The 13261-nt window shown below is 45.7% G+C and overlaps 1 protein-coding gene across 1 annotated transcript in view; it reads left to right on the forward strand.

The window, feature by feature from the left end:
* LOC138645954 (kinesin-like protein KIF19) overlaps positions 1-13261 on the forward strand; it is a 50177-nt gene that overhangs the window by 17407 nt on the left and 19509 nt on the right. The window contains exons 8-13 of the mRNA XM_069735430.1: positions 55-207; positions 1713-1835; positions 2603-2765; positions 2995-3163; positions 6104-6278; positions 10052-10322. Coding sequence (XP_069591531.1) covers positions 55-207; positions 1713-1835; positions 2603-2765; positions 2995-3163; positions 6104-6278; positions 10052-10322 — 1054 coding nt within the window. The remainder of the gene's footprint in view (positions 1-54; positions 208-1712; positions 1836-2602; positions 2766-2994; positions 3164-6103; positions 6279-10051; positions 10323-13261) is intronic.

The raw sequence follows: 13261 nt of genomic DNA on the forward strand, positions 1-13261 counted from the left end.
TTTTCCGGATTTTTACTTTCTTACTTATTTTCTTTTTTGGTACTATCATCCCAGACTCAAAACAAAGGCCAGAGGATGAAGGAAGGGGCGCACATTAACCGCTCCCTGCTTGCACTTGGAAATTGCATAACGGCCCTGAGCGAGCGAGGCGGAAGTCATACTCATCACATCAACTACCGAGATAGCAAACTGACTCGACTCTTAAAGGTAAAATTCTCTGGTGTCAGAGGGTCTACCAATAACGTGTCTACTCGACATATTGATAAACTTATGTAACCAACATTATATTTCCCACATTGATTGACAACTAGCTTTCCCGAAGTCCTGATTCCACCATTAGTTATTTAGGGTGTCTAGGAAATAAAAGTGACAACTTACATGAGAACTTAGCATGGGACATTCATGCCAGTAATAGATGATAAATGCTTTTGACAAGAATACCCCTTTAAGTTTCTAAACATATCTCTTTCCGGATAATAAGCATGCCAACCAGTATTGCTGGTCTTACCGCTAAACTTGGCATACTTAATAAAACTCACTCAGGGTAATGGTTTATGCAAATTTATGTACCAAAGGGGCTGGTTTCCAGGTTTCAGAGATGATGGTGGAGGAGCTTGTGCAGCTGCAAGTTCAGAGCTCAGTGAGCCTCTCCCACTATCAGCCAAATGCTAAATTGGTGGGAGTCATCCAGGTCCCCAGACTTTGAATGGTGCACTGATAGAACATTTGCCCTTCTAAGTCTCTGCCACTTACAGAAATAGGCATACTGGATAACAATCACCCAGGGGAATGGTTTATGCAAATTTTTGAACCAAAGGGGCTGGTTTGGGGGTTTCAGAGATGATGGTGGAGGAGCTTGTGAAGCTGCAAGTTCAGAGCTCAGTGAGCCGCTCCCACTATCAGCCAAATGCTAAATTGGTGGGAGTCCTCCAGGTCCCCAGACTTTGAATGATGCACTGATAGAACATTTGCCCTTCTAAGTCTCAGCCACTTATGGAAATTGGCATACTGCATAACAATCACCCAGGGGAATGGTTTATGCAAATTTTTTGAACCAAAGGGGCTGGTTTGGGGGTTTCAGCGATGATGGTGGAGGAGCTTGTGCAGCTGCAAGTTCAGAGCTCAGTGAGCCTCTCCCACTATCAGCCAAATGCTAAATTTGTGGGAGTCCACCAGATCCCCAGGCCTCCAGATCAAGGCTAGGGAGACTTTGAATGGTGCACTGATAGAGCATGTGCTCTTCTGAGTCTGTGCCACTTACAACAATAGGCGAGCACATTCTCCTAGCCGTGGTGTCCCCAATAGGAGAACCAGTGTCCCCTATTTTGGCAGTAGGAGGAGTCCCAGTGGTCAGATCCCCACTTGTCTAGCATTTATGTTAAGAGGACTTTTTCCATTATTACTTTATTACTTTATGTCTTGTGGCTATTAGGGCCTGCTGGGAGTTGTAGTTTCCCAACCATTGATGGCCCACAAGCTGCAGATGCACATGAATACATTTCTACAAGTTCCTATAACACACGGTTGGCTCATTACAGATCATTGATGCTATTAAGACCGTAAAACAAATCTTTATTAATAATCCATGAAAATCTCCCAGCCGGGACCAATTTATAACAATTATGGATTTTTAATTAAATGGGAGATACAATGTAGATCTGTAAAATTCTCATTACAAATGCTAATGGCAGCGAATGCTTTCTCTGTCACAGGATGCGCTAGGTGGGAACAGCAGGACAGTCATGATCGTGCACATCAGCCCCGCAGCTGCCGCGTTTGAGGAATCCCGCATCACACTGATCTACGCCAGCAGGGCTAAGAACATCAAGACAAGGGTAAGCCATATCGACCAATGAAGGGATAGAGGATCTTATGTTAAAGGGTATGTTCACCTTTTTCATGGGAAAAAAAAATATTTTACTGCCTTGTTTGACATAGCTGCTTGTGGAGCTGCAAGTTCAGGGCTCAGTTGGTTTTCTCCTTTTTCACTTCTCTGAATGCTAAAACCTATAAACTCATATATTCTCTTCTTTTTCCCTCTTTTGCACTGACATGGCTGTGTAAAGTATGATTTTTGTGAAAAAAAGAATATGCAATAAGCCACATGTTAAAAACTCTGATGTGGTGGGATCTCAGGAACCTCTACAATACATAGGAGGAAATTTGCAAGAAGCAAGGGAGTCACACATGATTGTATGATCAGTATACACACAGGGATTATTTGTAGCCAGGGAATCGAGGCATCGTTGCATCAACGGGGTGGACATAGTTTTGCATAGGAGCTGTGTACACGAAATAGATTTTTAATCAAGGCGTGAAAAAAATTGTTGGAAATTTGCACATAGCTTGTAAGCATAAAAAGGATAACTTTACTGTGATATGACCAAAGTTCAATATTTTTTTATGGGATATTGGATATTACTAGTCGGCCACTAGTTATCACTTGCCTGTTGGAGACTGCAATAAGACAAAAATCCGGTTTCTCGGGGTAAGATCACATTGTTATGACCTTATATATATTCCGTAGGCTTAGACATCATTATACCGTGTTTTTTTTATGCCTTCCTATACATAAATCTTTGCTGAAACCTCCATCCTCCAGATGAAGAGAAACTACGAGAGCGTCACACAGCACATTACTCACTACGGTGGATTAATCTCCAACCTTCACCGAGAGATTCATCAGATGCAGAGCAGCATCAGACAACACGAGCGAGAGCTGAGACAGCTCAAAGACATAGGACTAAAGATCCAAGATAGGCAAGGTATTCTCACCAGTAAAACTCAGTTTTATTGGGCATACGGGATGTATTTTCTACACCGTGCGCCATTTGACAATGTGTTGTTTACATGCTCTTATGTGTCATCTTCATATTACCTTGAATAAGTTCCCCAGGAATGATAAAAAAAAATAACGGGAAAAAGCTTTAGAGCCATAAATATACAGATTGTATGGAACAATTCCAGATACATGTGATTTACTATGTTTCACAGAGCATAGGCATCAGAATGACTTCTCGGATCAAGATCATATCAGTTTAGAAGACCATCTCATCAATGCCTTTCAGGAGCACATCGAAGTGAGACGCAGCCTCCTGCAGCTGAACAATGCTGATATGGAGATGCGCATGGATGCTGTCAGACATCTGGCTACAATTGCTGAGTGAGTAGTTTTCTGTTTTAGTGGGTATTATACAGTTCACATATAGTTACATATAGGAGCCTGGTAATAGAGGTGCAATAAAGTAGAGGCGCTGTAAAGTAGAAGTGCAATAAAGTTGAGGTTCAATAAAGTAGAGGTGCTATAAAGTAGAGGCGCTATAAAGTAGAGGCGCTATATAGTAAAGGTGCAAAAAAGTAGACATGCAATAAAGTAGAGGTGCAAAAAAGTAGAGGTGCAATAAAGTAGAAGTGCAATAAAGTAGAGGTGCAATAAAGGAAGAGGTGCAATAAAGTAAAGGTGCAATAAAGTAGAGGTGCAATAAATGAGAGGCGCTATAAAGTAAAGCTGCAAAAAAGTAGTCATGCAATAAAGTAGAGGTGTAAAAAAGTAGAGGTGCAATAAAGTAGAAGTGCAATAAAGTAGAGGTGCAATAAAGTAAAGGTGCAATAAAGTAGAGGTGCAATAAATGAGAGGCGCTATATAGTAAAGGTGGAAAAAAGTAGACATGCAATAAAGTAGAGGTGCAATAAAGTAGAGGTGCAATAAATGAGAGGCACTATAAAGTAAAGGTGCAATAAATGAGAGGCGCTATAAAGTAAAGGTGCAAAAAAGTAGAGGTGCAATAAAGTAGACATGCAATAAAGTAGAGGTGCAATAAAGTAGACATGCAATAAAGTAGAGGTGCAATAAAGTAGACATGCAATAAAGTAGAGGTGCAATAAACTAGAGAAGAAAACTGCAGCAGAATCTCCCTCCTTCCTTTCGTCTATTTTCCCTTCTACTGTATACTTCCTAAAGAGAGGAAGTGTTGTTTGCTCCTATTTTTTTTACTACAGGACGCCATCTACACATGATCTCATGTCTCTATACTCTTTGATGAGCACCCTACCTTTCATATTTTTTAAGATTATTTTGCCCATTTCACTTTGATTATGGAATTTAGATTATCAGGATAGGTGATAATAGATAATTGTCTGCAGCACCCAGACCCGGTGCCCACATCGCTGGGAGAGAGCAGGGGCCGGAGGTATCTGTTATTTTTAAATTTTTACTGGGGAACTTAGCACTTAAGAAGGGTTGTCCGAGTATTTGGATAACCCCTTTATTCATTAATTGTATAATTACCAATACGTTGCATCTCTGGTGAGTAAATTCTCTGTTCTTCACCTTTGTCCACTGGAATGCTGCCTCGGTTTTTGCTTTTTTTTACTCTTGTGCTCGATAGATATATATATATAGATAGATAGATAGATAGATAGATAGATAGATATACAGTGGGGCAAAAAAGTATTTAGTCAGTCAGCAATAGTGCAAGTTCCACCACTTAAAAAGATGAGAGGCGTCTGTAATTTACATCATAGGTAGACCTCAACTATGGGAGACAAACTGAGAAAAAAAAATCCAGAAAATCATTGTCTGTTTTTTTTTAACAATTTATTTGCATATTATGGTGGAAAATAAGTATTTGGTCAGAAACAAAATTTCATCTCAATACTTTGTAATATATCCTTTGTTGGCAATGACAGAGGTCAAACGTTTTCTGTAAGTCTTCACAAGGTTGCCACACACTGTTGTTGGTATGTTGGCCCATTCCTCCATGCAGATCTCCTCTAGAGCTGTGATGTTTTTGGCTTTTCGCTTGGCAACACGGACTTTCAACTCCCTCCAAAGGTTTTCTATAGGGTTGAGATCTGGAGACTGGCTAGGCCACTCCAGGACCTTGAAATACTTCTTACGAAGCCACTCCTTCGTTGCCCTGGCGGTGTGCTTTGGATCATTGTCATGTTGAAAGACCCAGCCACGTTTCATCTTCAATGCCCTTGCTGATGGAAGGAGGTTTGCACTGAAAATCTCACGATACATGGCCCCATTCATTCTTTCATGTACCCGGATTAGTCGTCCTGGCCCCTTTGCAGAGAAACAGCCCCAAAGCATGATGTTTCCACCACCATGCTTTACAGTAGGTATGGTGTTTGATGGATGCAACTCAGTATTCTTTTTCCTCCAAACACGACAAGTTGTGTTTCTACCAAACAGTTCCAGTTTGGTTTCATCAGACCATAGGACATTCTCCCAAAACTCCTCTGGATCATCCAAATGCTCTCTAGCAAACTTCAGACGGGCCCGGACATGTACTGGCTTAAGCAGTGGGACACGTCTGGCACTGCAGGATCTGAGTCCATGGTGGCATAGTGTGTTACTTATGGTAGGCCTTGTTACATTGGTCCCAGCTCTCTGCAGTTCATTCACTAGGTCCCCCCGCGTGGTTCTGGAATTTTTGCTCACCGTTCTTGTGATCATTCTGACCCCACGGGGTGGGATTTTGCGTGGAGCCCCAGATCGAGGGAGATTATCAGTGGTCTTGTATGTCTTCCATTTTCTAATTATTGCTCCCACTGTTGATTTCTTCACTCCAAGCTGGTTGGCTATTGCAGATTCAGTCTTCCCAGCCTGGTGCAGGGCTACAATTTTGTTTCTGGTGTCCTTTGACAGCTCTTTGGTCTTCACCATAGTGGAGTTTGGAGTCAGACTGTTTGAGGGTGTGCACAGGTGTCTTTTTATACTGATAACAATTTTAAACAGGTGCCATTACTACAGGTAATGAGTGGAGGAAAGAGGAGACTCTTAAAGAAGAAGTTACAGGTCTGTGAGAGCCAGAAATCTTGATTGTTTGTTTCTGACCAAATACTTATTTTCCACCATAATATGCAAATAAATTGTTAAAAAAAACAGACAATGTGATTTTCTGGATTTTTTTTCTCAGTTTGTCTCCCATAGTTGAGGTCTACCTATGATGTAAATTACAGACGCCTCTCATCTTTTTAAGTGGTGGAACTTGCACTATTGCTGACTGACTAAATACTTTTTTGCCCCACTGTAGATATACCGTATATACCTTATTAGACATATTGTCCCTTCTTTTGTACCTGTATGATACAGCTGGGAAAAGGAGAAAGTTTTGGAATCTACAAGACGGAAAAGGGACATAGTGATAGGTTCAGAGGATGAAGAGGATGATAGTGAGGCGGATGTAGCTGAGCCTCCCGAAATCATGCTGGCCAGAAAAGAAATTAATACACTTCTTGCTGAGCAGAAGAAAACTTCATCTATGATGGTATGAAACAGTGATCTTCAACCTTTTTTAGCCAAGTACCCCCTAATGTTGTGACATTCCAATCAAGCACCCCTCCCATTGGCTATAAATGTTAACAAAATATAGGCAATGCTCAGATCAGAGGTTGTTTGACTCCTCCGTCAGCAGGGAGCTGTGATCCGAGTGCAGCACGGAGTATTATTCTTCCCATCAAAATTATGGACACCATATTGGCCCCTCAATAAGCCCCATTATAAATATGGGGGCGCCATTGGCACCTGTTGTGTGTCACGGTTTTGTTGAGAAAAGGGGAGTTTGTAGCACCCCACAGAAAATCTTTTTGTGAACTCTGACCATTTATTTAGGACTTGACCCTAAATTACACTCTCACACACAGTACATGAAAACACAAAAGCGCACAGAGAGGTAAAAAAATACTCTGTTGTAAAAGGGTCATAGTAAATAAGCAAGTGCTAGTCAAGAAATGAAAAAATACAGGGTATTTAGTTAATACGTTTTTTTGCAAAAAAAAGTATGTTAAGCTGCTCCACCAACTTTTTTTTGTATAAGCAAGGGTCACTTGCTTATTTACTGTGACCCTTTTACAACAGAGTATTTTTTGACCTCTCTCTGCGCTTTTGTGTTTTCAAGTTCTTTGGTGGTGTGAACAGGTTTCTATAGACTTGTTCGCTATGCAGGTGGCCCATGTGTTTTTGGTTCACACACAGTACATGTAGACCCTAGAATGGATAGAGACCTCTCAGTTGACCTCATAAATAAATATGAGCTCCAGGCCAGATTCCGCTTTATACTGATACCACCATGGCCATCCGACCTCCACCGCACAGGCCCTGACTGCATTAACTGTAACCACCACCTTCCCCAATTCTCCACCAAGAAAATGGACCCTCGCAGTATAACCACTGCCCATTGTTTCCCCCCCAAGCAGTGCAAGGCCCTTGTCACATGAACGATATTGAGCAGCCCTACATGGGTTTACAATATCCGCAAATCCAAATTGCTCCTCTCCCCAGGACAGAATTTCTCACCAAAGTGACTGCAACTACCAGTCTCGACTCAAATGCCCCTCTCACCTCCATGTCACCCAAGTGGCTGTATCTACCAGCCTCGAATTCCCCTCTAACCTCCATCTCACCCAACGGGCTGTATCTACCAGCCTTGAAAGCCCCTCTCACCTCCATCTCACCCAAGTGGCTGTATCTACCAGCCTCAAATGCCCCTCTCCCCTCCATCTCACCTAAGTGGCTGTATCTACCAGCCTCGAATGCCCCTCTCACCTCCATCTCACCCAAGTGGCTGTATCTACCAGCCTCAAATGCCCCTCTCACCTCCATCTCACCCAAGTGGCTGTATCTACCAGCCTCGAATGCCCCTCTCACCTCCCTCTCACCCAAGTGGCTGTATCTACCAGCCTCGAATGCCCCTCTCACCTCCATCTCACCCAATGGGCTGTATCTACCAGCCTTGAAAGCCCATCTCACCTCCATCTCACCCAAGTGGCTGTATCTACCAGCCTTGAAAGCCCCTCTCACCTCCATCTCACCCAATGGGCTGTATCTACCAGCCTCAAATGCCCCTCTCCCCTCCATCTCACCCAAGTGGCTGTATCTACCAGCCTCGAATGCCCCTCTCACCTCCATCTCACCCAATGGGCTGTATCTACCAGCCTTGAAAGCCCATCTCACCTCCATCTCACCCAAGTGGCTGTATCTACCAGCCTTGAAAGCCCCTCTCACCTCCATCTCACCCAAGTGGCTGTATCTACCAGCCTCAAATGCCCCTCTCCCCTCCATCTCACCTAAGTGGCTATATCTACCAGCCTCGAATGCCCCTCTCACCTCCATCTCACCCTAGTGGCTGTATCTACCAGCCTCGAATGCCCCTCTCACCTCCATCTCACCCAAGTGGCTGTATCTACCAGCCTTGAAAGCCCCTCTCACCTCCATCGCACCCAAGTGGCTGTCTCTACCAGCCTCGAATTCCCCTCTCCCCTCCATCTCACCCAAGTGGCTGTATCTACCAGCCTCGAATTCCCCTCTCCCCTCCATCTCACCCAAGTGGCTGTATCTACCAGCCTCGAATGCCCCTCTCACCTCCATCTCACCCAAGTGGCTGTATCTACCAGCCTCAAATGCCCCTCTCACCTCCATCTCACCCAACGGGCTGTATCTACCAGCCTCGAATGCCCCTCTAACCTCCATCTCACCCGACGGGCTGTATCTACCAGCTTCGAATGCCCCTCTCACCTCCATCTCACCCAAGTGGCTGTATCTACCAGCCTCAAATGCCCCTCTCACCTCCATCTCACCCAAGTGGCTGTATCTACCAGCCTCGAATGCCCCTCTCACCTCCCTCTCACCCAAGTGGCTGTATCTACCAGCCTCGAATGCCCCTCTCACCTCCATCTCACCCTAGTGGCTGTATCTACCAGCCTTGAAAGCCCCTCTCACCTCCATCTCACCCAAGTGGCTGTATCTACCAGCCTCGAATTCCCCTCTCCCCTCCATCTCACCCAAGTGGCTGTATCTACCAGCCTCGAATGCCCCTCTCACCTCCATCTCACCCAATGGGCTGTATCTACCAGCCTTGAAAGCCCATCTCACCTCCATCTCACCCAAGTGGCTGTATCTACCAGCCTTGAAAGCCCCTCTCACCTCCATCTCACCCAATGGGCTGTATCTACCAGCCTCAAATGCCCCTCTCCCCTCCATCTCACCCAAGTGGCTGTATCTACCAGCCTCGAATGCCCCTCTCACCTCCATCTCACCCAATGGGCTGTATCTACCAGCCTTGAAAGCCCATCTCACCCAAGTGGCTGTATCTACCAGCCTTGAAAGCCCCTCTCACCTCCATCTCACCCAAGTGGCTGTATCTACCAGCCTGGAATTCCCTTCTCCCCTCCATCTCACCCAAGTGGCTATATCTACCAGCCTTGAAAGCCCATCTCACCTCCATCTCACCCTAGTGGCTGTATCCACCAGCCTTGAATGCCCATCTCACCCCAGCACACATGCCCTCTGTGTAGTCAGTGCCCCAAAATGCAGAGGTACGGTGCCACAGGAGGATGGGCTTTTGGAGCTGAATCGGCGGCGGTGCTTTATCTGTCTTCAATACTCTTACCTTGCTGGTTCCCAGGGAGAGAAAGGAGATTTAGGTTTTTTTTTCAGTTCCTGCACGTACCGCTTAAAGCTGTGGCATGAAATTCCCTGTGGTATGTGTGTTGGGAGAACCACTGGTTTAGAAGATATGGATGATATAACATTGGGGTTAAACTGGTGCACTCCACATAGCACCAAGAACTGGTCAAGTAATGACCATGAATGATGGCATTTTAGACCTCTTGTGTCTACATAGAGAGGAGGACTATCTGGTTCCCAATGTCATAGCCATATGTGTGCCATGCCATGAGGTAATAGACCTGGCAAACCTGCCCAAAGGGCCACCTTATAGGTGTGATGGCCTCATCACGACAGGACCCTCTTCCCTCCTCCATCCCTTGTCAGGAGATCAAAGCACTGGCTCATCCTCCCTTCCGACTTGACCTTCATGTTGGTCTCTGCCTTCCATCTGGAGCCTTGTGGTTCACACAACTCATGAAGAACAGATTTTGGGAAATGTAAGCTTGGCCCTTTCTGCTACCAATGTTGTTAGGCGCAATTTACACTAGTGTGAGAGAGCATCTTTTTTTTAAGCCAAAAATGGAGACCAATAAAATAATTTTCCATTGATATCACTGTGATATTGCCATGATGTAGACTATTCTCTATCCCTAGGAAAAACTGGAAGAACATTGGGCAAGAGCTAAGATGAGAACGTCTCAGTTAGAGCAGATGATCCCGGATCAGCTTACTACTGAGCAGCGCGAGGTCTTTAGGTTGCTGCACAAACTTCATGAGTTGCAGGTCTCGAATACAGAACTTCGGGCCCAGAGTGACTGCAAGGACAATAGCGTCCTGTACCAGAAGAACTTTGTGATCCTGAGCTATCAGCAGTACAGGTCCTTATGTGAGAAAATCATCCATCTGCAAAAGGCGCTGATAGAAGGTGATAACTAATGATCAGGAACTTAAACCCACATACAATAATAAATGGTAGGAGAAGACCGGCTAATGCTGGCCACACGCCACTGGTATGATGGGGAGATCAGACCACATAACAGAAAATTACAGGGATTCGCTCATATCGCCAGGATATACCATCACTTTACAATCAGAGGGAAAGCGACCTGTGTGAACTCCACAGATCCCGAGAATATAGGACACACTGTAATGGTCAACTGAAAGGGGGAAGATAGGTGATACACAGGATAGCTGATACCACAGGATAGGTGATGCCACGGGATAGGTGATGCCACAGGATAGCTGATACCACAGGATAGGTGATGCCACGGGATAGCTGATGCCACAGGATAGGTGATGCCACGGGATAGGTGATGCCACGGGATAGCTGATGCCACAGGATAGGTGATACACAGGATAGGTGATACCACAGGATATGTGATACCACAGGATAGCTGATGCCACAGGATAGGTGATACACAGGATAGGTGATACCACAGGATATGTGATACCACAGGATAGCTGATGCCACAGGATAGGTGATACACAGGATAGGTGATACCACAGGATATGTGATACCACAGGATAGCTGATGCCACGGGATAGCTGATACCACAGGAGAGTGAATGCCACGAGATAGGTGATGACACAGGATAGGTGATACCACAGGATAGCTGATACCACAGGATAGCTGATACCACGGGATAGGTGATGCCACGGGATAGGTGATGCCACAGGACAGGTGATACCACAGGATAGCTGATGCCACGGGATAGCTGATACCACAGGATAGGTGATGCCACGAGATAGGTGATGACACAGGATAGGTGATGCCATGGGATAGCTGATACCACAGGATAGGTGATGCCACGGGATAGCTGATACCACAGGATAGGTGATGCCACGGGATAGGTGATGCCACAGGATAGGTGATGCCACAGGATAGGTGATGCCACAGGATAGGTGATGCCACAGGATAGCTGATACCACAGGATAGCTGATACCACAGGACAGGTGATACCACAGGATAGCTGATACCACAGGATAGCTGATACCACAGGATAGCTGATGCCACGGGATAGCTGATACCACAGGATAGCTGATGCCACGGGATAGCTGATACCACAGGATAGGTGATGCCACGAGATAGGTGATGACACAGGATAGGTGATACCACAGGATAGGTGATGCCACAGGATAGCTGATACCACAGGATAGGTGATACACAGGACAGGTGATACCACAGGATAGCTGATACCACAGGATAGCTGATGCCACGGGATAGCTGATACCACAGGATAGGTGATGCCACGAGATAGGTGATGACACAGGATAGGTGATACCACAGGATAGCTGATACCACAGGATAGGTGATGACACAGGATAGGTGATACCACAGGATAGCTGATACCACAGGATAGGTGATGCCACGGATAGGTGATGCCACAGGATAGGTGATACCACAGGATAGGTGATGCCACGGGATAGCTGATACCACAGGATAGGTGATGCCACGGGATAGGTGATGCCACGGGATAGGTGATGCCACAGGATAGGTGATACACATTACAGATGATACCACAGGATAGCTGATACCACAGGATAGCTGATACCACAGGACAGGTGATACCACAGGACAGGTGATACCACAGGATAGCTGATACCACAGGATAGCTGATGCCACGGGATAGCTGATACCACAGGATAGGTGATGCCACGAGATAGGTGATGACACAGGATAGGTGATACCACAGGATAGCTGATACCACAGGATAGGTGATGCCACAGGATAGCTGATACCACAGGATAGGTGATGCCACAGGATAGCTGATACCACAGGGTAGGTGATACCACAGGATAGGTGATGCCACGGGATAGGTGATGCCACAATATAGGTGATGCCACAGGATAGGTGATACCATAGGATAGCTGATGCCACAGGATGGGTGATACCACGGGATAGGTGATACCACAGGATAGCTGATACCACAGGATAGCTGATGCCACAGGATAGCTGATGCCACAGGATAGGTGATACCACAGGATAGCTGATACCACAGGATAGCTGATACCACAGGATAGGTGATACCACAGGATAGCTGATACCACAGGATAGCTGATGCCACAGGATAGGTGATGCCACAGGATGGCTGAAACCACAAGATAGCTGATGCCACAGGATAGGTGATACCACAGGATAGGTGATACCACAGGATAGGTGATACCACAGGATAGCTGATACCACAGGATAGCTGATGCCACAGGATAGCTGATACCACAGGATAGGTGATGACACAGGATAGGTGATGACACAGGATAGGTGATCACAGGATAGGTGATGCCACGGGATAGGTGATACCACAGGATAGGTGATGCCACGGGATAGGTGATGCCACATGATAACTGATACCACAGGATAGCTGATACCACAGGATAGGTGATACCACAGGATTGGTGATGACACAGGATAGGTGATACCACAGGATAGGTGATGCCACGGGATAGGTGATACCACAGGATAGGTGATGCCACGGGATAGGTGATACCACAGGATAGGTGATACCACAGGGTAGGTGATGCCACGGGATAGGTGATACCACAGGATAGGTGATGCCACAGGATAGCTGATACCACAGGATAGGTGATACCACAGGATAAGTGATACCACAGGGTAGGTGATGCCACGGGATAGGTGATGCCACAGGATAGCTGATACCACAGGATAGCTGATACCACAGGATAGGTGATACCACAGGATAGGTGATGACACAGGGTGGAATAGGGATATCTTACTGATTGGTGGGAGTCCAAGACCTGCACCTTTTGGCAGAACGGTGCACTTTAATCCTCATTAGAATGGAGCAGCACAGTACATACGAGACCGCCACTCCACTCCTATCCACAGGATAGGTGATGACACAGGAT

Source organism: Ranitomeya imitator, chromosome 7 (assembly GCF_032444005.1).
Source record: "Ranitomeya imitator isolate aRanImi1 chromosome 7, aRanImi1.pri, whole genome shotgun sequence".
Lineage (NCBI taxonomy): Eukaryota > Metazoa > Chordata > Amphibia > Anura > Dendrobatidae > Ranitomeya > Ranitomeya imitator.